General features: G+C 42.3%; 1 protein-coding gene across 25 annotated transcripts in view; it reads right to left on the bottom strand.

Moving 5' to 3' along the window:
• Positions 1 to 24,298, bottom strand: part of LOC308295966 (calcium/calmodulin-dependent protein kinase type II subunit beta) — a gene marked incomplete at both ends in the record, with an annotated part of 101,774 nt that extends 77,476 nt beyond the window's left edge. For all 25 annotated transcript variants that reach the window (XM_080739045.1, XM_080739064.1, XM_080739051.1 and 22 more), the window contains 2 exons: positions 11,275 to 11,369; positions 24,237 to 24,298. In XM_080739045.1, the coding sequence (XP_080595171.1) occupies positions 11,275 to 11,369; positions 24,237 to 24,298 (157 nt within the window). The remainder of the gene's footprint in view (positions 1 to 11,274; positions 11,370 to 24,236) is intronic.
• Between the last annotated feature and the right edge of the window lie 768 nt (positions 24,299 to 25,066).

The following is a 25,066-nucleotide window of genomic DNA, read 5'->3' as shown; positions in this document are numbered from 1 at the left end:
GAAATGTCAACTTTATTAAGTATTGACTGTTCAAGTGGTTAAATATCTGAAACACAAATCGACATGGATCCAAAATACAATGATGATTTTCCTGTCATGATGAAACTATATGGAATCTATGTAAAGGTTTTGGTGGTACCTGCTTCATCTCTCTCAACTAAGGGGTCCGTGGCCTGAAAACATTGAGCATGCAAAACCAGTTTGTCCACAGTCAGCAGGCACGTAGACAGTAGGCAGCTGATAGCATAGGCCTACTCAACTTGCTTATAGAGATGCAAATTTTTGCTATTGTGGGGGTTTACTTTGGGTCATCGTCACCTGGCTTTACAAAGAATCAAATGTGCACATGCTTGCCAAATGGTCTGTCTCCTGTGTACTACACTATTGGACTAGTTACTTATTTAGAATATTATTAGGCTATAAAACATAGGCCTACATTAAACTCTTCAGCCCTATACATTTTGTCTATTTGAAAATAGCCGATCTACAAGCTCACAATGCGTCGCAATGCACTTCACTGGCATTTCGCCTACTAAAATCTCATTCCTGGTGACGCCAGTGTAAGTGTGTTTAAACTAAGATAGAATGACTACTTTACATTCATATCTTGTGGCTAATCCTTTCTTTGACTTTTGCCATAAACTCAGGAATTGCCATGTCGGAGATATCTAAGGTTAAGGCTTCCTGGGTGAAGGCAAGATGGACAGACCAGTGGAAGGCAGCAGACCTTCACCAATTCATCAAGGATCTCACAGATGTTCCTGACCAGCACCTCCCCCATAAGGAGTGGACAACCCTCAATCACCTGAGGACAGGTGTGGGACGTTTCAGTGCAGCACAGGATCCATCACAGACTGTGGAGCATGTGATGACCAGCTGCCCTATATACCAGCCACTGAATGGTGATCGTGGCCGAGAATGATCATGACCTAGACAATGACACACTCGACTGGATTGCTGCAACGGAGTGTAAGGACATACAACAGAAAAAGAACTGGATGATGTGCCACTCCAATAGACAAACTCTCTCTCTCTCTCTCTCCCCTGTGGTTGGCTAAAAAAAACACCCACAAGCACAGCGGACCCAGATTGATGAATGCAACATGAATGAACACTGGATTCCAGAAAACCTATGCCCTAAAACAATTTTGTTAAAAAAAAAATCAAGATTTTGATGCTACTCTTACACAATTTATGTTTTTGGACATTTTTTATCCTTTATTTTGTTCTGTTAGCAGTCTGTGGAGCATTATGGGAATATCTCTTTTTGCATTTCAAGTGTGTTTTTTAAATGTACTGTATGTACACTTGCACATTTGATCTGTTTGCCTTCATGCTGCTGCTATCTTTATTTATATTGTATTTTATTATCTTGTTTATTTTTGTAATAAACGTTGTCAAATATACAGTATATTGTCTATTTCATCCAAAATGTATTTTAGATGTTTCAATAATTAACACAGTTCATGTCAAACACTGTTTTAGTCTACCATTAAAATCTTCCTAGGAGCAAGGTTGAGCCCACTTGGATCCCACGTTTATCCCCTATGGTTCCCGCATAGAATTGCCTAGGTGGGGCCCAACCAGGGCCCATGTAGAACCCACCTAGAGCCCACACAGGCTAGCCCAAGCGGCTCCCACCTGGGTCCCATATACATTTGCCGAGGTGGGGCCCACCCAGGACCCATGCAGAACCCACCCAGAGCCCACGTGGGCTAGTCCAAGTGGTTCCCACTTGGGTCCCATATAAATTTGCCGATGTGGGGCCCACCCAGGGCCCCTGCAGAACCCACGTTGAGCCCACGTGGGCTAGCCCAAGTGGTTCCCACCTGGGTCCCATATAAATTAGCCGAGGTGGGGCCCACCCAGAGCCCATATAGAACCCACACAGAGCCCACGTGGGCTAACCCACGAGGGACCCTTGTGGAAACCGCGGACATTCCCACATAGAACCCACGTGGGCTAGCCCAGGCGGTTCCCACATGGGTCCCATATAAATTTGCCGAGGTGGGGCCCACCCAGCGCCCATGTAGAACCCACGTTGAGCCCACGTGGGCTAGCCCAAGTGGTTCCCACCTGGGTCCCATATAAATTAGCCGAGGTGGGGCCGACCCAGGGCCCATGTAGAACCCACACAGAGCCCACGTGGGCTAACCCACGAGGGACCCTTGTGGAAACCGCGGACATTCCCACATGGGGCCCATGTAGGGAAGCCCACCCTGTACCCATGCGGGACCCATGTGGGCGTGCTGGCTGGGTGGGTGCCAAGGACTTCCGACGTAAACAAGACCGTAAAAGGCCTTATTTGGGATGTTCCTATTGGGCAGGATGTTCAAACTGTACCTGTGCCGTGCTGCATCTCTCTGTACATGTGATGTTGTTCATTGTGACTAATTAAACATTCAATAAAATAAAATAAAAAAGAACATAAGATCGGACTTTAGATTTAAGCTGAAAAATAATTATTGTATATTTGGCTGTTCAAGCTGAAAAATAATTATTGTATATTTGGCTGTTCAAAGATAGCTGATCTACAAGTTTGCAGCGCATCACTTGCCAAATACATGGTCCTTGACAATGTATGAAACACATTTTCAGAAAACTAATTTTGACATTTTTAGAATCGGGGACAGAACAGGGAGAGGTTCAAATGTGTTTTTTCAGGGTATAGCATTTTCCTCTGTATTTGTGAATGAGTATGCACAAAGTACTGATAAAGTAAATAAAATAAAATATATTATTTCCCAACGTTTTTGGATAGTTTATATATTGCATTGACCCATTAAAACCTGGAAAACATCTGTGAAAAGAGAAAACTCGTAGGATTTAGAACAGTGCTTTAGATTGGTGGTTTTACACAAATCTTCTCTTTTTGGGGTCCCTGGGCACAAAACATTTTCAGATGGGGGGTCCGTGGCCAAATACATATCATTACTTGGCACAAAAAGGGTTTGAGAACTACTGGCTTAGAAGGCATTTGTAGAATCGGCCTCAGGTCTTCTTAATGGGTTAACCAGTGTGCCATCATTTGTGAACCACTAAATCAGGCTGTACTGTACTGTTCGCGGCCAGCCACATTGTGTTGCCGACCGAGCAATGGCGCCTCGATCCCATGCCACTGTGATTAGTTGACTGACCAGACCACCCCCACCCCCAAACCTCCAATAGCCATTGACTAATAGGCTATAATGCACAGAAGCCATTTTGGAGAGAAGTTCTCTTCTCTCTTCTCACTTCCTTTAAAGGTGTTACCAAGGATACTAATGAAGGCTCTGTTCCATTTCATGGAGCACACAAACCTTTTATTTAAAGGACCCCCATAACTCTGAGAGTGTGAGAGTGTACACTCTCAGAGTTGCACACCTTTTTAAGTGGTCATTTGGAACCCCCAAGTGAACCATGAGGGTTTCTGGACCACACTTTGACCACAGTGAGCCAACATGCACAATATCAGCACCCTGACTCTGTTTGACCAGAATGGAAAAGAGCCTTCATTAGTATTATATTGGTATTGGCTGTGCATATGGGTCAGTGACGTGACGCCCCAAAAAATGTGTTTTTAAAAAAACTTTAAATTGCAGGCATATAAGTTATTTACTTTTGTTCTACTCACTCTCAACCTTATGGAAATACATTTTGTTTTTAGATATTTTATTGGAATCAGACTTTATTCAGCAGTTTGTTGTACTTGTGCCTAAAATCGTCATATGGTGTGACATGAAAATAATTGTTCATAAAATGAAAATGGAGTACATCTTTCTTAAGTTACTCACTTTATCAAAGTCCTTTATCATAACTAACCAGTGATCCACTATAGTTTTTTGAAAATTAATTATATCTGTATATTTTTTTCATAATCGACACTCTGTGTGAGGCCCATGTTCATGATCTTACAACATATTTTAAATGTATTCTGTCAAAACTTTCTCTAAAATTACACAAATATTTGTGACTCTTCCTGATAATATTCTCTATGTAATCCATAAACATTTTTTTGGTTTAATCATTAATAAAGGTATGATTTTTCACTATTTGGAATGTCACACCAAATGATTTAGTGTCACACCGTATGATCATATCTTCATGTGTCAAAGCAAACTGTGTTTTAACTTACCTATTAGTGAGTACTGAACTTTACTGATTGATTAAACAATTACCCAGGATAACATGGCCTTAATATTTCTGAACAGGATATTATTGTAGGGCTTTAACATGGGATAAGAAAGAATTGTAGTAGTAGATGGATGATGAGGATGTGCACAGGAATGCTACGCACACCTAAGTCTTCTGCCGGCCCACGGCAGAAGGATCCTAAAGAGACAATAAGGCGCATAGCCACACTTGGAGCCAAGGCAACATTTTATTAACACCAATTAGTGGAAACAGAACTCAGCATTCAGGTAAATTGCTTGAACTTGAACACAGCATTTTGTGTTGAACAAATGTAATTAGGAATCATGACATTACACCACATCTCCACTAGCTAAAGAGTGCTGGGTTGCGCAACTCAGAAAAAAGCTGATCTACAAGCTCTCGCAGCACAACGTGTTGAGAGCTTGTAGATCAGCTATTTTCGCTAGTTTTGTCTCGGGTCCTACCTTAACACTGTCCACTGTCCAGTCCAGTGAGTGAAAGTACAAAAGTATTAGATCAGATTAGATTATACATTTAGACTGTATTGTACATCAGCCAGTCGTATTTGGTGAGGGTAGCAAACCGGCTGCCTTGTTGCGGTTCTGCTATGCCACAGACAACCTCCTGCTCTTCGTAGAAAATGCAGTCTCGCCCCTTTGGCTCCTCTCTCCTTGCTGGGTCATTGTTTAGTTTCTCCCTGTAGCTGACAAAAGAAAATGGAATGTATAGTTTAAGACAAAGAGAAAATATTGTTTAGATTGAAACAATATGTTAAGGTTTCTGTGAAGGGGTTTCTGCTCTGTCTGATGAATTTGAAGTATCACTGAATGAAGCTAAATTACATTTTATGTAAAAATGTTTAAAACAAATGTTTAAATGTACAAAAGAAACATGGAACTTTGTTATGTATTGTTATATCTGTAGTTAAATACAGTATAAATCATATGGTGTGACAATCAAGTCATATGGCGTGACAAGCAGACATGTCACACCATTATGATTAAGTGTCACACCATATTACGTTTTCTGCATTTACCTTGAGGCTACTATGTACACATTAGCATGCTAACAGCATGCTAGCTATAACAAAGCAACCTAGATCTACATGGAAATATGACCAAAACTTCAAATAACTTAAGCTTTTTTAATGAAAAGGTGTCACACCAACAGACATCCAAAGTGGTGAGTTTGTCAAAGTTTCAACAAGATGGCATTTCATGAAAATGTTAAAATCATAACTCACCTCAGACACCTGTCTTGCAGTTGTGCTGGGAGTGCTGAATAGCCTTACAGAAGAAGGACCTCTCTAGCCAATAGGTGTCCAAATAATTGCCTGTTTAATTTGTCCAAACTAGTGTCACACCAAATGATTTTGGTTTGGGGGACAAAATGTTTTTGATCAGAAATGACTGAAAACATTATGCTTTGACTTTGAAAAGATATAGGCTCACAAATAGACATTTATTTAGCCTAAATTCATTTTCAAATGATTTTTAGCAATTCTTTTTCTTAGTTTTATTCAAGTTCCCACTTTGAGAAACAAGGTCAGGACAGTCACACCATATGAGTTTTGCCATGTTTGGTTGAAAATTCTGAAGAAATGAGGAATGAAATGTTTTAATCTTGAGTAAGTTCACATAAAGCTTAATGTCCTGCACAATATTCAGAAGGTTTTTGACAAATATATTTTTTATTTATACATGTTTGACACCGAGGACAGCGAAAACGTTACGTCACGTCACCCACCCATATACAGTATAGCCTATTGCTCAGAGACAATAAGCATCTGACATGCTCATTGTGCATTCTTTTGCATAATACATGCATTCATAAATTGGCCCAAAAGTAAAAACACAGTAGTGAACACAAGTGTTGCACACAAGTGTTGCACTGGCCTTCTGCCCAGAGCAACACGGTCTCCTCGGAAAACAAGAAGTGTTGATCAAATAGAATCCATTTTCGGTCACTGCATCGTCCATCACTCGCTTCAAATGTTTTTGAAAACGGTGGTGGGCTGCTGTGAAAGGCTTTCAGATAACGAGGTTTTCGCAGCTGTATATACGAGTATATGTGATCTTTTCCCTTCCGACGGCTGCTGGTGTATTACTGTAATTAGAGCAGAACATCATTGTCACAACTGAGAGACTACAATGGGTTTCTAGAGACTCAATCCCCACTTCAGAGGAGAACACTTTAAAATTTAGGAAAGCTCATGGTTGCTGTAACAGCTTGTCAACTTGACAGAGGCTGTGTGTGTGCGTGCGTGCGTGCGTGCGTGTGTGTGTGGCATGCGTGTGGGTGCGTTTAAGAGAGAGAGAGAGAGAGAGAGAGAGAGAGAGAGAGAGAGAGAGAGAGAGTCAGATGAGAGTCCCGTGCTAAAGGCATGTAGGCACACAGACGCTTGGCCCACAGCTGCCGAGTGACTGAGGTGCCGTCTCTCGCCTGACCCCCACACACACACACACCCCACCCCCACCGACCACCACATTTGCAACCACATCCATCGGCAGACTTGAGCTGGTGCTCCTCAAAATCTCTCATCGAGAAGGCTCATGCCAACCATTATACTATGTCAAAACTAGAGTCTGAGCCATATATCGGTATGTAGGTAATTATTTGCCATTCGTATTCTACAAGACCAAATCCAGCTCATTTATTATTATTGCGACCGTAGGTCGCAAGTTTACTATGAAAACCGATGCATCTTGTGATTCTTGTCTGCCTGTAGGTCACGCCTGACACTGTGGTTCTCCTGATCACTGTGACATCACAGGTGATATCACAGGTGAAAGTCCATATATGGGTATTCCCCAGAATCCCTTTCATGCCCATACATGAAGTGCCAGATGTCATCGATATAATATCACTGCACTATGAAAACAGGCACATCTTGTCCGCGTATCTCTGTCTGTAGGTCACGCCTGACACTGTGGTTCCCCGACACATCACTGTGACATCACAGGTGACATCACCTACTGTATGTAAGAGTCGATATATGGGTATTCCCCTTTACCTTTTATGCCAATACATGAAGATCCCCGATGTCATCGATATATATCACTGGCCAGATGGCCAAGACATGGCCCATATCTGTGTGGCTTGTTCAGATAGGGATCTCCATGTATGGGCATAAAGGGGATTGTATGTTGTGATGTCATGGGAACCACTCTAACAGAATCCCTTTTATGCCCATACATGGAGATCCCTGATGTCACCATATCTAACAGGACTTCACATAGGAATACCCATATATGGACTGGAGGAAGACAGCACATATCTGTGTGGCAGGTTCAGACAGGGATCTCCAAGTATGGGCAATTGGGCATAAAAGGGATGTACCATATACTCCATATATGGGTACCAGGGGTCTCCATATATGGGTAACTGGTCACTGGCCAGATGGCCAAGAATTGGCGGGACTTTTAGGGCGAGGTCGCATGTCGCCCTGAGGCATCTTACTAGTATATATTATATTTAATAGGATAGAATGATAAATTAGACAAAGATTTTATTTGACGTTAAACTAAATATCTGTCAAATAATCTGAAAACTGTGGCCTAGGACTCTCCAAAATCAGCCAGGCTTTACTCAAAAACAGACAATACACACTAAAAACTCATGGGTCATTTCTTGACCCAAATCATGGGTCATTTGTGTTAGGTCAAATTTCAGGGTCATTTCTCAGAGCCACAACCCTTCCTTGAGTTATTGGGATATTATTTTGACCCAATTCCAGGGTTGTTTGAGTTAGGTAATATGTATCTGGGGGTGACCCATTTTTGGGGTTAGTGGTAACCCCTATACTTGGGTCAGTGGTCTAGCTTTGGCCAATCAGGGGACAGGCACCATAAACCTGTTTGCAAAGCATGCTGGGAAAAGCATTTGTCTAGGTTTCCAGAGACATTTTCTAAGCTGTTGGGAGCTAAACATGCTAAATATGTCATATCCATGTGTCTGTCTCGGCAAGCTGACTGTCATATGTCTGAATTTGATTTGTCAATATTTGAGCCTAAACCCTAACCGTAAGTGCTTGGCTGCTAGATTAGGGTTGAGCTCCCTCCCCCAGCTTTTTCTGAAAGAGAAGAACTCATGGTAATTCTGAGATTATATTTATTTATCTTCTCTAAACTATTCTGATTATAGTATTATTATCAACATTGTTGCATATATATTTAATTATGCACTTTTATGTTGATATTACTAATCTTTGAACAAATCATCTGAGAAGAAACCCTGAAACATTTCTGATATTATGTTAATGTCAGATAATATTGGCATTGTCATTCTCCAGACCATGCATATGTAGGTTGTATTCATTTAGCCCACTCAACCCCAAAACTTGGGTTATATTGACTACAATCTTGGGTCATTTTAAACAAATAATTTGGTTATTTATTTGACCCAATTTATGGGTCAACATTCATAACCAAATTTCTTGCGTTAAAATAACCAAACCTGGCATTGGTCCCTATTTGACCCGTGAGTTGGATCAAAAATGACCCAAGTTGAGTTGTTTTTGACCCAGCAGTTTTTAGAGTGTACCCCCAACCCAAAACTCCCAGCTCCAAAGCGGGACAGTGAGTTTAAGGAGCCGGGACTGCCATAAAACCCTGCTGCAGAAGCCCATGTCAGATAGGTCATGGAGCTATAAATAGGGCCATGGAGCGCTGATAGAAATATACAGTGGCCCAGCCTGCCGCCTGCAACGTGGCTCTGCTTGTTTTATGGAGCACAGCTCATCCATTAGTAAGGAGTGCAGCACAAGCCAAGCTCAACACACACACACACACACACACACACACACACACACACACACACACACACACACACACACACACACACACACACACACACACACACACACACACACACACACACACACACACACAGTCAGCATGGATCAATCCAGCTATCAAATATTGAAACGGTGTGATCATGCTCCGCCTCGGAGATATGGAGGCAGGCCGAAAAAGCAGAGACTGGCAGACTGAGATGTGATCCGATAATGGTTGCAGTTAGATATGTCGCCCTAGCCATAATATGATCTACAACGGCTGGATCATTTATTTACTGTGTATGCATAGCGTGCACGTGCTGTTGAGTGGTCCCCTGGTATCGCAGTCTCATCAAGTAAGTAAGTAAGTGGGATTAGCCGTTGGCTTTACGCTAATAGGAGCAGAATAATCTAGTGAATGGGTTAATCTCGTCAAATGTGCTCTACTCCATGTGTGTGTATGCTGGTGTGTTTGCGTGTGTGTGCGCATGTCATGTGTCAGACACAGTTACAAACACAGGCCAGCCACACACAACTGTTGCAGATCAAGGTTACAGGACATTGAAAGGCTAGCAGCCTACAAATGCAGTGTTCACTGTTCACTTAACATCTTATTAGTTTATTTTATTTAGGAAATCACTTTTGTGAAATCACTTTTATAGCAGGCCCAGCTAAATTGTGATTACACCCTGGGAGATGGGCCCAGAAATACAATGTAGCTGTTATTTGAGTGGAGTTCTGTTTCAAATAATTCAATAAGACAAAGGCATAGCCCCATATCCTGAAACAACCGGGCTACTGGAGTTCCTTTCCCCTGACCTTAATCTGATATCGAGCGGCAGGAAACAACGACACACCATCAGAGACAGACAGACATAACAAGATGACTTTGAAGTTCTAGGTAAACGCCTTCTGCTAATGCCTGTTAAAATGCCTGCTGACCACACTCGCATTTTCACACACAAGTAGTGGTTGTGTGTGTGTGTGTGGGGGGGGGGGGGGGGCTTGCGCGCGCGTGCACGTGTGTGTGTGTGTGTGTGTGTGTGTGTGTGTGTGTGTGTGTGTGTGTGTGTGTGTGAAGGGTGACAGTCAAGTGTCAGCGCGATGCCACCTGGCACAGCCCCGCTGTGACGGGGCTCCAGTTACGAGGCAGCGGGGCAGCAGGAGATTTACACTGGGCAACTGGCTGCGTGAAGAGCACTGTGGTGGCCATTGTGGAGCAGGGGTGGGGGAGCTTGAGGGAGGTTTGGGGTGTGTGTGTGTGTGTGGGGGGGGGGGTCGGATTGGGATCCCGTGGCCGTGGCATTTGGCCTTGGCTTTGGCTAAAACCGTTACTGAGTGGACAGTGTGTGTGATGCTTATTAGAGTGACTCAAGCAGGCCAGCGTGAAAGGTGAACCTGATGCTCATAAAAGGCCACTGTAGGCCACCTGATCAGAAGCCATTAAATGGACAGATTATGTTGTGTTTATTATCTGCTGGCAGAGATCCATGTAGCTATGTCCTTCTCACTGTCTCTTCTGGTTCCAGCGTGTCCCCAGCAAAATGAGGAACACTTTTGAGGCCTGTTTTATTTTTCGGCTACAAATCCGAGATTTTCAAGTATACAGCAGCTATGTTTTTCCAATAACTTTTTAAATTTATTTGTAATAATTATTTTGGAAAATGGATAAAATGAAATGCAATAAAAAAATATTAAAAAAATAAATTAAAAAATCACACCCGTGTGAACTGAGCGGTGGTCGTGGAGGCTGCGCAACAGCAAAACAAATATATAATATATAATAATAATAATAATAATTATAATAAAAAATATAAAAAAAATATATATATATATATATATATAATATGGGGGGGGGGGGGGGGGGGGGGGTGCTTGCTTGCGTGTGAGAGAGAGAGCCATCCATCCATCCATGTCACTCAGGCCAGCAGTTGATGCTCAGGGCAGACTAGACTCAACAGCACCTCTCTGGTCACCAGGGGTACTTAGGCTACATACGGACCCACATACATAGGCTACATACGGACCCACATACATAGACGGATACACACACGGCCACGCTATGGAGACGGTGTGACCACCGCTCAAAAAGTTATCCTGCTCACATATTAGGAGGGTAGTATGAGTCACCAGAAAATAATGGTTGTTTCTATGAATCTAAAATGGAGTTTTAAAATGGGTGTGTATGGGGAGAAGCCCTGGAGGAGGAGGGCCTGGTAACATTTACATCAAATATCTAAATATCGAATCAAGCAAATTAAAAACTGTTCAGTTTTTTCTTAAAGTGAAATATCTCTTTAAACCAAAGATAACCCACTCAAATGGATTTACTTGATAGAAAGAATAATAGACGTGCTTATGCTTACCTCGAGCAGATAACTTTTTGGTGTTGATTATTTTGGCGGCGTACTCCTGTCCTATGCACAGCTTAACACATCTGCGCACCACTGAAAAGGCTCCCCTGGAAACATAGAGACAGAACATTCACTAAGATCAGGTTTAGATCAAAATCCACCTATAGGCTGAATAATTCATATTTACATTATACAGAAACATGTTATACTCTCAGAGATGTTAATTAATCTCTGAGAGTATAACAATTCGCCTAATTTTACACTCTCAGAGCTAATAATATCTTAATATGGAATGCTGCTGTGTAAGTGTGAGCATCACTCAACAACATGTCATGCGGAGATCTGATACACCAGAAAATGTGTGATGAAATTCCCATAGACAATTGAAACCTTAAAAGAGGTGGTGCCAACATAGCAGCTTTGCTAGCAGGCAGTCTTTTTGCAGAGAACATTTTCTGCACAGCTAGCATTTCTCCCTGTCCAGCATGGAATATAGTTCTGATGTCACTCGCTAATTGTGGCGAGGTACACTAATAGACTACACTGCCAGGGTTTGTCTGCTTAATAGGCTCCCGTGAGGTCTCCACAACAGCCAGTCAGCGCATTCTCAACAACGTGAAGATGTGAGGCACGCGAGACATAGGGCTAAAATGAGCTCTGGAACAGACATTTAACAAAAGAACCAGTGTAACTCACAATACATCACATAGCTACACCCTTTCCAACTGTGAAAAACGCACCTTTACAACTATACAGTAATAAATTGTGAAGAATATCAAGTTTATAGCAACACGTATATTTCTTGGACGAAATTCTTCTACTTTCTACTTTCTACATTCTGGGGGGCGAACATTCAGCAAGCATCGCAACACTGCAACATTATGAGCATCGCAATGCAGCACTCAGTGAGCTTGTAGATTGACTATTTTTGGAAAAGACATTTGATGTACTGAAGACGGGTAAAAAGGGAGCAGACCAAGTATAGAGCCCTGGGCCTGGGGGACACTGGTCAAATAACTATATGGTTTAAGTGGTTAAATCTGAACTGACTGGTGTGATCCGGTCTGGGTCACGCCTACTCTAGAATCCACTCCGCAATGTTATTGTTCCCCCCACATGAACATCGAATCGAGTAGCCTAGTCTCGCCAGTCCCTATGAGACAACAATCAAATTATAAAAGACATACTGTACTGAAATAACTGGATTCATAGGATTTGATTGACCATTTCACATGGGTAGGCCCTAGTCTCACATGGCCAGACACGGCCAGACACAATTTTCAAATGCTTCTGGTCATACAGTCTGGAGCATGGAAGCTCTGATCATGAACAAGCGATGAAGCGGTTGTGAAGCCTCCTCCTTTGTCTTTACAGTCGCGCAAATTTATCCTAATGTAAATCAAGATCAAGACGAACAGATGCCAGCTTCCGTGTTTAGATTTTGGGAGGAGTAGTTCCAATTTTATTATTGTTGTCTCCAGTAATTGAATGTGGTATTGTTTATTCATGTTTGGTGTCTTATAATCCCATAAGGGATGAGTCTCTTTTGACAAGACACGAAAATAAAAATTCATTCATTCATTCCAGACTCTAAATAACATTTAATGCAGTATCTGGCTTAAAGTCCTGTTCGCAATTTGGTGTTAGGGGAGTTTCTCACCTGAACTGAGTCAGTGGGTCCCTAGACATTAAGAATCACAGAGGTGCTCGTCCGCCATAGTGCCAGGAATGGCGCAATGGCCAAATCAAATATGGCTGCCATCGGCTATGATGAAAATCCAACTTTTCTGTTTCTGGGTGTATATGCACATGTAATACCTCTATTTGGACTAATTGTGGTGTGGGGAATTCATTTCTGATATTGTTTTGACCATTTTGGGCGATTTGGACCTCAAAAGGTCATGGTCAAGGTCATTTTGCTATTCCGAAGACCGTGGGCCATAACTTGGCCATTGTTAGGAGTAAAAACAGGTGCAGTAGGTCTAAATCAACTAATGCTGACATGTATAATTCATTTCTGACATTGTTTTGACCATTAAGGATCATCTTGTCTTTGAAATATCAATGTCAATGCCATTTTTCAAAAACGATTTTGTTCATTACTTGCACTTTTATAGTATTTTGTGTAAGTTTGTTACTATTTTATAGTAAGTTTGTTTTGTTTATAACAAAAGACATACTAGTGAGAAATACAACAAGTAAGCATCCACATTTAACTTTAAATTGGGGTTTAAAATGGGTGTTTAAATGAGCAAATAAGACTATTTACGAATAAAAGTGACAAATAGAATTACACAACAAAATCACACACACAATTAAATAACAATTTCCCTCAAAGTGCACCATATTGGGATTGTGTGCATGCAAGTTAGTATGAGGTGTTTTTACAGGATGGATTTGGCATTGTTCCATTGCAAAATATGATGCACAGAACTCCATCAGTGTCGAGTGTCTTGCTTCAGACATGGCAGGAGTGTACTAAAGTCAAAGTGCTCCTTCCATCCATCAGAGCTTGACATTGACTTTTTGAGGCAGTTGTCCTTTGGACAAGTATATTTCCCATTCACTTGTCCGGAGACAAAAGTCACTTGTCCGGATAAAATCAAACCCAAGTTTGAAGTGAGCGGTGGTGTGTGTGTGTGTGTGTGTGTGTGTGTGTGTGTGTGTGTGTGTGTGTGCGCGTGCGCGTGTGTGTTGCTCACCCAGGTGTGTGTGTGTGTGTGTGTGTGTGTGTGTGTGTGTGTGTGTTTGGGGGGGGGGGAGGGGGGGGGGTGCATGTGTGTGTGTGTGAGAGTGTGAGCCATACTTGCTCACTCAGGCCACCACTGCTATTGCAATTGATGCTCAGGGCAGGCTAGACTCAACAGCACCTCTCTGGTCACCCAGGGTACTCAGGCTACATACACCAGAGGCTACAGACACACAGACAGACAGACACACACGCACAGATACACACACGGCCACGCTATGGAGACGGTGTGACCACCGCTCAAAAATGTCATACATTGAAATAATAACAAAAGGACGGCTAATGACCCCCCTTGCTCCCTCCACTCCATAGTATGGGCACTTGTCCCGGACAACAGGACAAGCCTTTATGTCATGCCCTGTTCCATGTTCCATTGGTTCTAGTCTTTCCTCAGGTTCCTTGGCTGTTCAAGCAGGTGGCAAGAAATGCGCTAGAAAGGTGCCTTGTTGGTCTCAGCAGTTGTACTTCTCTGCTACCAATACTGTGTCTTGTTCTGTCAAGGTCTTTGCCTCTCCAAAGTTTGTTAGACATTGTACTCGGTCAGAAGCCATAACTACATGTTTAATCCTCACCTGGCCCATGCAGTCATCTCCTGTCTCCAAGGCATATGTGCCTTGATCACTGTCTTGGCTAGTGGTGCTCCAAGATGAGACTGCTTGATGCAGTGCAAGTGAGTCTCACCAGTGCCATACTGCTGCCAGATCTCCTTCATCCCCAGTGCTTGGAAATATGGGGTGTAGTATAGCAGTAATGTGAAGGAGACAACAACTCTCTGGGGTCCGCTCATAGTTCCGACATCCCATTATTCTGACCATTAGGTTAGTGAAGGTTAGGGATAGGCTTAGTTATAATGGAGGCTGTACATGCACCAGGTGTCAGCCTCCTCAATCCTATTCAAGATGTCTGGGATCTCTTCTCCACTAGCAACATCATCAACAGAGACAACAGAGCTGATAATGGTAAATGGACTGCATTTACAGTATATAGCGCTCTTCTCCAAAGCGCTGTACAATGTATTTCACATTCACCCATTAACACACACATTCACACATACATTCACACCAAGAAACCATGCAAGGTGCTCATCGGGAGCAGTTAGGGGTTCAGTGTCTTGCTTAAGCACACTTCGACAAATAAGCAGGAGGAGACATAAATCGACCCTGGAACCTTCAGATTCCAAGGCAGCCGTTCTACCTACATCGCCACAAGCTTGAATGGCCACCATATTCCGAACACACAGCTGGAGAGCTGTTTGTTCACCTCAGACACCCAGAATGTGTAAAGTTGATGAGGGATGGGTGCGTCTATCGACTCTGTTATCTCTGATGATGATGATGAGTGGCTCCCTGCAAAAGGGGCTGGAGGTGAAGAGATCCCAAAGATTGAACTAGATTGAGGAGGCTGTCACCAAGCTGCTGGTACATGTGGAGTCAACTGGCCCTATTATAACTAAACCTACCCATAACCCTAACCTAATGGAGGGAATAATGGGTCGCCAGGATTATGAGTGGACCCCAGAGAGTTGTCGTAGTGATACTTCCAAGCACTGGGGATTAAGTAGATCTGGTAGCAGTATGGCACTAGGTGTGCAGCGGCACATGCTTCTACAGCATCAAGCAGTCTCTCATCTTGGAGCACCACTAGCCAAGACAGTGATCAGGGGACATATGCCTTGGAAACTGGAGATGACTGCATGGGCCAGGTGGGGACTAAGCATGCAGCTATGGCTTCTGACCGAATACAATATCTAACAAACTTTGGAGAGGCAAAGACCTTGACAGAACAAGACAGCATTGGTAGCAGAGAAGTACAACTGCTGCCTGAGACCAACAAGGCACCTTTCTAGTGCATGTCTTGCCACCTGCTTGCAAAAGCCAAGGAACCTGAGGAAAGACTAGAACCAATGGAACATGGACGGATGCAAGGAACACTTCGACTCTCGAGGATATGGCTGCCTTGCTGAATACATCCTGTAAAAACACCTCATACTAACTTGCATGCACACAATCCCAATATGGTGCACTTTGAGGGAAATTGTTATTTAATTGTGTGTGTGATTTTGTTGTGTAATTCTATTTGTCACTTTTATTCGTAAATAGTCTTATTTGCTCATTTAAACACCCATTTTAAACCCCAATTTAAAGTTAAATGTGGATGCTTACTTGTTGTATTTCTCACTAGTATGTCTTTTGTTATAAACAAAACAAACTTACTATAAAATAGTAACAAACTTACACAAAATACTATAAAAGTGCAAGTAATGAACAAAATCGTTTTTGAAAAATGGCATTGACATTGATATTTCAAAGACAAGATGATCCTTAATGGTCAAAACAATGTCAGAAATGAATTATACATGTCAGCATTAGTTGATTTAGACCTACTGCACCTGTTTTTACTCCTAACAATGGCCAAGTTATGGCCCACGGTCTTCGGAATAGCAAAATGACCTTGACCATGACCTTTTGAGGTCCAAATCGCCCAAAATGGTCAAAACAATATCAGAAATGAATTCCCCACACCACAATTAGTCCAAATAGAGGTATTACATGTGCATATACACCCAGAAACAGAAAAGTTGGATTTTCATCATAGCCGATGGCAGCCATATTTGATTTGGCCATTGCGCCATTCCTGGCACTATGGCGGACGAGCACCTCTGTGATTTTTCATGTCTAGGGACCCACTGACTCAGTTCAGGTGAGAAACTCCCCTAACACCAAATTGCGAACAGGACTTTAAGCCAGATACTGGATTAATTTGGGGATTGTGGAAAAGTTGTCTGGCTACGCGAGACTTGGTAGGCTCTAAGGCAGGGTTCCCCAATTCCCCAAGGGCCAATATCTAGACTCTAGGGTACCAAGTTGAGGGCCACAACATTGCGGGAGGCGGTGGAGGCGTTCCTGCTACTCCAGCAGGCAGCAACAGTTAAGATATACTAGTGTTTTCTTTTTTTAGCCCTGGGATTCTTAAATCCTGTGTTGAGTGTCACACAAGGAGAAATGCACTCTAAAAGCTCTAAAATTGACTGGAGTCTGTCTCATTTCTCTCCAAAGGCCCTTGAATATGATTGAAAATGATTAAGGATTAGTGTGATTATTAGGGATGGTCCGGACAGGTTTTTTGGAACCGATCACCGAGCACCGATCACAACAGTTTGATCACCCGATACCAATCAATCACCGATCCGATCGAGTTATTGTGGGCTCGCCTGGAAGGCGAGCACACGTATGTTATCTTCATTATTTATTTATAGCTATATGTGTATCTCCTCAAAACTTTGGCGCGCTTCATCTCTTAAACACTTACACCTTTCAACACCATTCAAATTTTTATGTGTTCAGCTTACTGAGGACAAGTGTGCTTGTATTTTTGGTTTTGAAATGTTTTGTAGTATAAATATAAAAAAATAAAAATGTTTAACTTTAAGCACCCAATGCATTTCCAATGGGTCCCCAGAGTGGAGAGAAGGATAATAGACCCATGTTTATGTTAAGGCGCTGTGGCTGCAGTGTTCACACTTCAGATATGCTATCTATATCATTGCGTTCACACAGGTCTGCTCTCTGATTTGATCCAAATGTCTAAGCTGTGTGATGTATAAAACTATAGTTATAGTTAAAACTATAAATAAATGTCCGTCTCCACTCTACTGATTACACAGCTGTGATCAAGAATCAAGTCCGGGCGATGGGATGTAAATCCCATAGCCATATATCCTAGAGCCCGCAGGGACAGTCAGCCATATTAGTGGTTGTTGTTGGTTGTCAGGGAGATATCAAAACCAATGCATTTCCAAGTCAGATCCACAAACACAATAAAAGCCATGCTCCACTCCTCAGTCTGGAGTGGCCACATAGAAGAACGCCTTGGTTATAGACATAGTGGAGGACATATGTGATCTGGGATTGTTAGCCTACAGTATATGCACTCAATATACTCCACTACAGTTGGAGTCCATTTGACAGTTGCTGGTTCCCAAACACAGAATCAAAAATGTAGATCTAGAACACATAGAATATGTACAGTACAGTAAGGTTCAGTAGAGTACAGTAAAAGTACAGTAAGGTTCAGTAGAGTACAGTAAAGTACAGTAAGGTACAGAAAGGTACAGTACAGAAAGGTACAGTAGAGTACAGTACAGTAAGGTACAGTAAAGTACAATACAGTACAGTAAGGTACAGTAGAGTACAGTAAAGTACAATAAAGTACAGTAAAGTAGAATAAAGTACAGTAAGGTACAGTGGAGTACAGTAAAGTACAGTAGAGTACAGTAAAGTACAGTATAGTAAGGTACAGTAGAGTACAGTACAGTAAGGTACAGTACGGTACAGTAGAGTACAGTATAGTATAGTACAGTAAGGTACAGTACAGTACAGTAAGGTACAGTAGAGTACAGTACAGTAAGGTACAGTAGAGTACAGTAAAGTACAGTAAGTTACAGTAGAATACAGTAAAGTACAGTACAGTAGAGTACAGTAAAGTACAGTAAGTTACAGTACAGTACAGTACAGTACAGTACAGTACAGTACAGTACAGTAAGGTGCAGTACAGTATAGTAAGGTACAGTACAATACTGTAAGGTACTGTACCTTACAGTACCTTAAAGTATCCTATTTGTTGGGTTGGAACCGAGCCCACACTGTTTCGAAGGAACAGTATTTCTAGTTATTTATATATTATTTATATTTTCTAAATGTTAATGTTTTAACTTTAATTAATTAATTCACTCATGAATTCATTTATATATTTGCCTTATAGTTATTTACCAGCATTACTATGTATTTATTATCATAGCAGTAAATTATTCCTTCAGCACTGTGGAAATCAATACCCCAAAATGGCCTCAAGTGGGCATACTGAACGGCTGGTTGATCGGATGCACCGATCGGATCGGTGAATTTACCTTTTGATCTAAACCACCGATTATCGCCGATCACGCTTTGATCGGCCCGATCCGATCCATTGCCGATTGATCGGCAAAATCTCTAGTGATTATGGTAAGCTTCACATCGCACTGACCATACCTGTAACTTTCACTAGTCCCCCAAAAATATATATTTTCTTTGACTGGGGTTGGTGGTTGCCAGACAGACACACACAGGCCGCAAATGGCCCGCGGGACGCCTATTGGGGAACGGCCTGCTCTAAGGTCATTCTTTTTGGGAGAACAGGCTATAGCCATATCCATCTCTAGACTGGATCAGAAATCTGCATAACTAGTTGATCCCATACTGAAAGGTGCGGCCTGAGAGCATCTATTCAGCACCACTGCTCTGCTTCCATACAGGAATGTATTTACCATGGGTGGACTCCTGGTCTGCAGAGGAAATAGTAAATGCATCAAACCCTGTAAAGTCATCAGTCAGTGAAAAGTTTACCCTTCCACTTGTACACTCTCAGTTAGAAATGGATACATGAACACTGAGGGTTTTATAGTTCTGGAACATCAGGGTCAGGGTCGAAGGTGCCAGCTGTGAACAAGGACGTGCTGGGCCCCTAATTCAGCCCGGGAAAAAGAGTTGCAGCAGAGGCCCTCATTGCGCGCCCTCTCCATAGCGCTGCTGCTACTCAAAGATTTGCCATTTCAGATCATGACAAGTGACAAGCCAGTGGGCCAATTACATGAGTTATATTTCGTCATTGTCGGGTGGAAACCTTGTATGTCCAAAACCCTTTGTTTTGTATTTATCATTTTAAAAATGATTTAAACTAGTGAAAACAGCCGATCTACAAGCACACAACGCCTCGCACCGCGAGGCGTTGTGTGCTTGTAGATCTGCTGTTTTCACTACTTTTGTGCAGGGCTTTACTTTGCAGTGACGATTTACTTTGTTGGCCGCCCAGCCCCCAAAATGGAACGACGGCCGACATTTTATTTTTTATTTTTTCCTAATGGCCGGCCTGGACCGGCCGGGAATGAACCGGCCGTTCGGGAGTTGTCCCGCTTTTCCCAATGGCCAGCACGTCCCTGGCTGTGAACCCAGCTGACCACAGTCAAAACAGGGTTTGGGGGATTGCACATTCATACTCTGTAATCATGATCCTTGTGGGGATGTCAAAAGAAATATTTTACCAAAGAAATTACAGCTTTACATACTGTAACATGCTGGACTGGCCTAACCTAACCCTAACTTCTTGACGTCGGCCAAGCATTTGCTTTGATTCATTTGATTTACATTAGGATATGTTTGACGGAAGCGGTTGAAAATTGCGTGAATCAATCAACAGTCTGGCTCAAGAGACTATAAGAGATACGTAGCTGACAGGTAGGGAGGAGAGGCAGAGATTGAGAACCCTTTGCAGTCGCAGCCTATTCCTTCATTTAAGCTTATATACCTTAGTAATGTATTGTAGTTGCTGAATATCACATCTAAAGCAGTTTAACCACTTGGGGAACATTCCGTCAAAAATAGCAGATCTACCATAACATACATTATAACATATAGTATAGTATATTGGCTATTTTGGGCGAAGATATTTGGGGTAGATAGACGGAGCTGTAACTAAAGTCCTTACACACTTATTTTGTGCATTTCACATTCATTTAAACTGCTGTTTGTGTCACCCAGTGTGGACTATGGAGTACATCCACACAGAACGTGAATATTATGTGATGAAAAAGCGGCGTACGGTAATTTATTCTTGAAACAAGGTCAGTTTCCTACTGTGAATAGAACCATCAACCTGTATGGCTGAGGCATCACCAAATTCATAGTTTTATGTGAAATATTAGCATTTACGGATTGCTCCCAGTTAGGGCCTTGACTCTAAAAGACAACCATAAACATATATCTTTCCTAAATTGGGAAAGAAACAACAAACATATCCCCATATTGTCACTTTCCCCACAGGGATAGAAAGGCGCGCCACACACATTTGCGACAGCTATCGTGTCAGAAAGAGGGGGGGAGGGGAGGTCCAATGCATTGTCAATGGAAGGTTGTTTGGTGTTTTGTCGTTGCCGTGTCTCAAGCTAGCCTAGCTAGCTTGAGACACGGCAACGACAAAAAACCAAACAACCTTGCATTGACAATGCATTAGTACGGCGCCCCCAGTGTCCATTCTCAGACGATGTTTCACGCATATGTGTGAGTCCAGCCTAACACATAAACCACACACACACGCACACAACTCTCCAGTGATTTCAACATCAACCAGAAATTACCCCCCTTTGCCTGATCTGGACTGTCTACTTAACCTAGAGGTTAGAAATCAATATGTTAACAAAGTGCCATTCATTAGTGTCCCATGTCTGTCCCGTGTGTCTCAGTGGAGACATTAAAGTGATTTAAAGCCCCACTAACGCCCACTATCCTTCCCCAGACCCCATGTCAGTGTCAACTGATTGGGAGGACTGAGAAGGCCACAAGGCTCCTGCTCCTCGCCCCACATAGCTGGCATGACTGGGGGCTGCTGGGAAAGGAGACGTGCGCACACACGGCAGTGGCCTACGCACCAATCTGATGGTACACAACGTACTGACGCACAGTTGCGTAAATGACTTGCATTGGCTACATGAGCTGCACTTGCCCCACACACACTCATAAAGTTTTTTTTACACACACACACACACACACACACACACACACACACACACACACACACACACACACACACACACACACACACACACAGCTGTGCCTGGAAAGTTCACACTTGGTGAGGTGAGGTAGTATCTTTTTTGTAAAGGCTATATATCTTATTCTGCACACAGCCCATAATGCCTGATTTACACTAGGTTGCGCTCCATGTGGTTCCCCAAAAATAGACGATCTTCAAGCTCTCACAACACATCGCAGGCAGTGCAACGTTTTGTAAGCTTGTAGACAGGCTGTTTTCAGTGCGCGACATCCGGTATATACAGTAAATACGGTTTGAGGCTGTGGAAGCAACGTCTCTAAGCCCAAATTATTCTGGAGGAAATCTATGTCATAAATTGACAAAGGTTCTTGGATGAATGATTATAAAGGCCACTCTGATGTAGGCCATTGGCAGTCAAAGCCTGAAGAACATTTTTCGTTTCAATGAAGATAGTGGAAATAGCAGATCTACAAGCTCGTACGAGCTTGTAGATCGGCTATTTCTACTATCGATGTTATTTTTTAAGTAGTAAGTCGTCAAATATGTCAGTAATGTATTTGTGTGTTTAGGTTATGTATCATATCTGCCATATGCAACTTCAAGATCGGCTATTTTTGGTGCACGACATGGCGCACAAACAACCTAGTGTAAATCATGCATTACCAGCACATTATGGGCTGATGTGTGCAGAAGAAGATATATATTATATAGCCTACAAAAGATACCTCACCACAAATGTGAACTTAAAACTGTGAACTTTCCTAGCACAGCTGTGGGGTGTGCGTGCGTGCGTGCGTGCGTGCGTGCGTGTGAGAGATGAATGGCAAGGCCTTAAAAAATAAAAAATTAAATTAGCTGACACAACATCAGGAAGAATGAACTGGTAAAATGCCTTCAGGAAATGTGGGTGCCAAGATAAAAGTTTGCAAAAAAGTGGCACAAGTGCTTTCAGATACATAATACTTATTGCATTGCAACCGTACCACAGAAGAGAGCAAGAGAGTGAGGTCAACAGTTAGTTAGGATTACAACCTAACAAAAAGGATTACAACATTGATAGCAATGTATTCACACTTTCACGCTCAATCTCAAAGCTTAATTTGACTCTGAAAATATCACTACCGTACCGTCCCAATATTAAGATCAATCCATGAGAGTTTCTTGGCTTAAATACGGCAGATTAGTTTCTCTCACTTCAAAGCCGTCTTGCACAGCACACTGTTTCGAATGTTGGTGTGTCTTGCCTCAAAGCTGTTTTTCACCCCTGCAAGTTGCAACCTTTTGCTCCAAACCACTGTTTGAGAACCAAATACTGTTCCAAACCAAATCCATGACACACAGACACACTACACCTTTCTAGCTGGATGGAGTTGAAAATATTTAAGGAACATTATTACCGCTTAGTCTACCAGTGTATCTAGGTGAAAGAAAACGAAAAATGTCCTATTGAGTACAGGCCAAAATGGTGATTTGGGGAATTTAATATCAACCATAGGTAGGCAAAAAAAGAAAGAAAAAAAGGTCCCTTTTGTATTGTTCAAATCAAAGCCACAGATTAATTCTAGGAATATTGGTCCAAATATAATCCTATTGTAGTCAAAATGGGATATAGACTACCATTTATCCAACGAGTTATGACCAAGCAGAATGCATATTTTATCTGTAAAGAAAGATGCAAATCAAAATAGGTCTATCACTTGTTTGGTTGTAGCCTACAAATGGTTCCTTCCATTTGTACACTGTCAGAGTTAAGGGGGACCTTGACATTTGAAAGTTTGAGAAACACTATCTTAGATCAGAATCAGATCCTTCTTTTTGACAGCGACACCGTTGTACTGCGGTCTATAAATGAGCGTGGGTTTTGACAGCTCGGCGTGTCTTCTTAATATCTCCCGCTACACTGTAGCAGAAAAACACTTCCTTTACAATCGCTGGTGTAAAGTAACTAAATTACATAACATAGTTATGCTTTTAGGCATTTTTACTTTACTGGAGTAGGCTATTTATTTCCAATAGTTAGTTGTATTATTAATACTCCAACTCCACTCACTATCTCAGAGGCAAATGGGGTTCGCGTCCCGGTTGGAGCGAACTGCCTCACTCAGTCTGCTAAACGTTACAGTATACTGTATACTTACTCCACTATTTATTTGTTTCTAGTTACTTTGCAAACATAATGAGTAGGCTACTTTTACTTTTGGTACTTAAAGTACATTTTGATACCAACCTATACTTTTGTACTTTTTCTCAAGTAGCCTACATTTTGGATTTCGTTGCAGTATTGAATATTGATCCTTTTACTTGAGTATAAAGAAATGTGAGTAGCCTACTTTTTCCACCAGACCACCACTGAACTTCTTCCTTTACAAATAAAAGGAGAGAGAGAGTGTGTGTGTGTGTGTGTGTGTGTGTGTGTGTGTGTGTGTGTGTGTGTGTGTGTGTGTGTGTGTGTGTGTGTGTGTGTGTGTGTGTGTGTGTGTGTAACTGAGCGTGTATTTTGAGAGCTGTCAAATAAGAGAGCGCACACGCCAACAACACAGTGAAATACAAGCCAGTAGGTCTCTGCGCACTGAACACCAGAAGACCGTTGAAACGTTCACAAATAAATGAAACAAATCACACCATAAACACTCCTACTTACTTCCCCAGCTCCTCGTACAGCTGAAATTCGTCCGTAAATCGTGTACAGGTAGTCGTAGCCATGTCTCCCTCTATCTACTACAACAGCACGTCGTCAGACCAGGGGGCTCAGCTCCGCTCGCTGCAGAGAAATACTAGTTCTTCTCTAAAACTCGCCAATATTCAGCTGCCGCCTGTTCGGAGACGGCCTTTTTTTAGTGTGTGGCGTCAATAGATATGCTTTTCTTTTCTTGAATGAGGGTTTTGATAAAGAAGCCCGGCGACCAGACCAGACCAGACCAGACCAGACCGAGGGTGGGTTCTGCTGCTGCTTCTCTCCCCCACTATCTATCAGCTGTGTATCGTCTGTCTGTGTATCGCTCGTCCACAGCGCTCTGACTGCAGCTCCGCTCTCGAGGGGGAAGCGCAATCGCAACGACCCCTGCTGGACAGAGCGCGCATTGGCGCACACTCGTTGCAGAGCCGTATAATGGAGAGTTAGGCCAACTACGTTCACTTCATGGGGCGACTCTAACCGGAAGTCTGCTAAATGAATGAGAGCAGCTGCTCAAAACAACGAGTGACCTTTATAAAAATAATCGATTCAGACAAATCAAAGAAAACATATCACAGGTTATATCCTGATATCTTATTTTCTGATTTGCAAACGATATAATTATATTGACCTCTCACGATAACAAAGTACATGCCTTTCATTGCATTACTTTAACCTGCCACTTGGAGTGCTATTGTGTTAACAACATTATGACGACGCACTGATTAGACAGTGACAAGGCAACAGACCGACTTTAAAAAATCTTTAACCATGTTATTTTACATCGTTTTTTTTTT

This window comes from Nannobrachium achirus (genome assembly GCF_963921795.1).
Source record: "Nannobrachium achirus genome assembly, chromosome: 12".
NCBI classification, from domain to species: domain Eukaryota; kingdom Metazoa; phylum Chordata; class Actinopteri; order Myctophiformes; family Myctophidae; genus Nannobrachium; species Nannobrachium achirus.
This window is presented reverse-complemented; position numbering and strand designations above follow the sequence as displayed.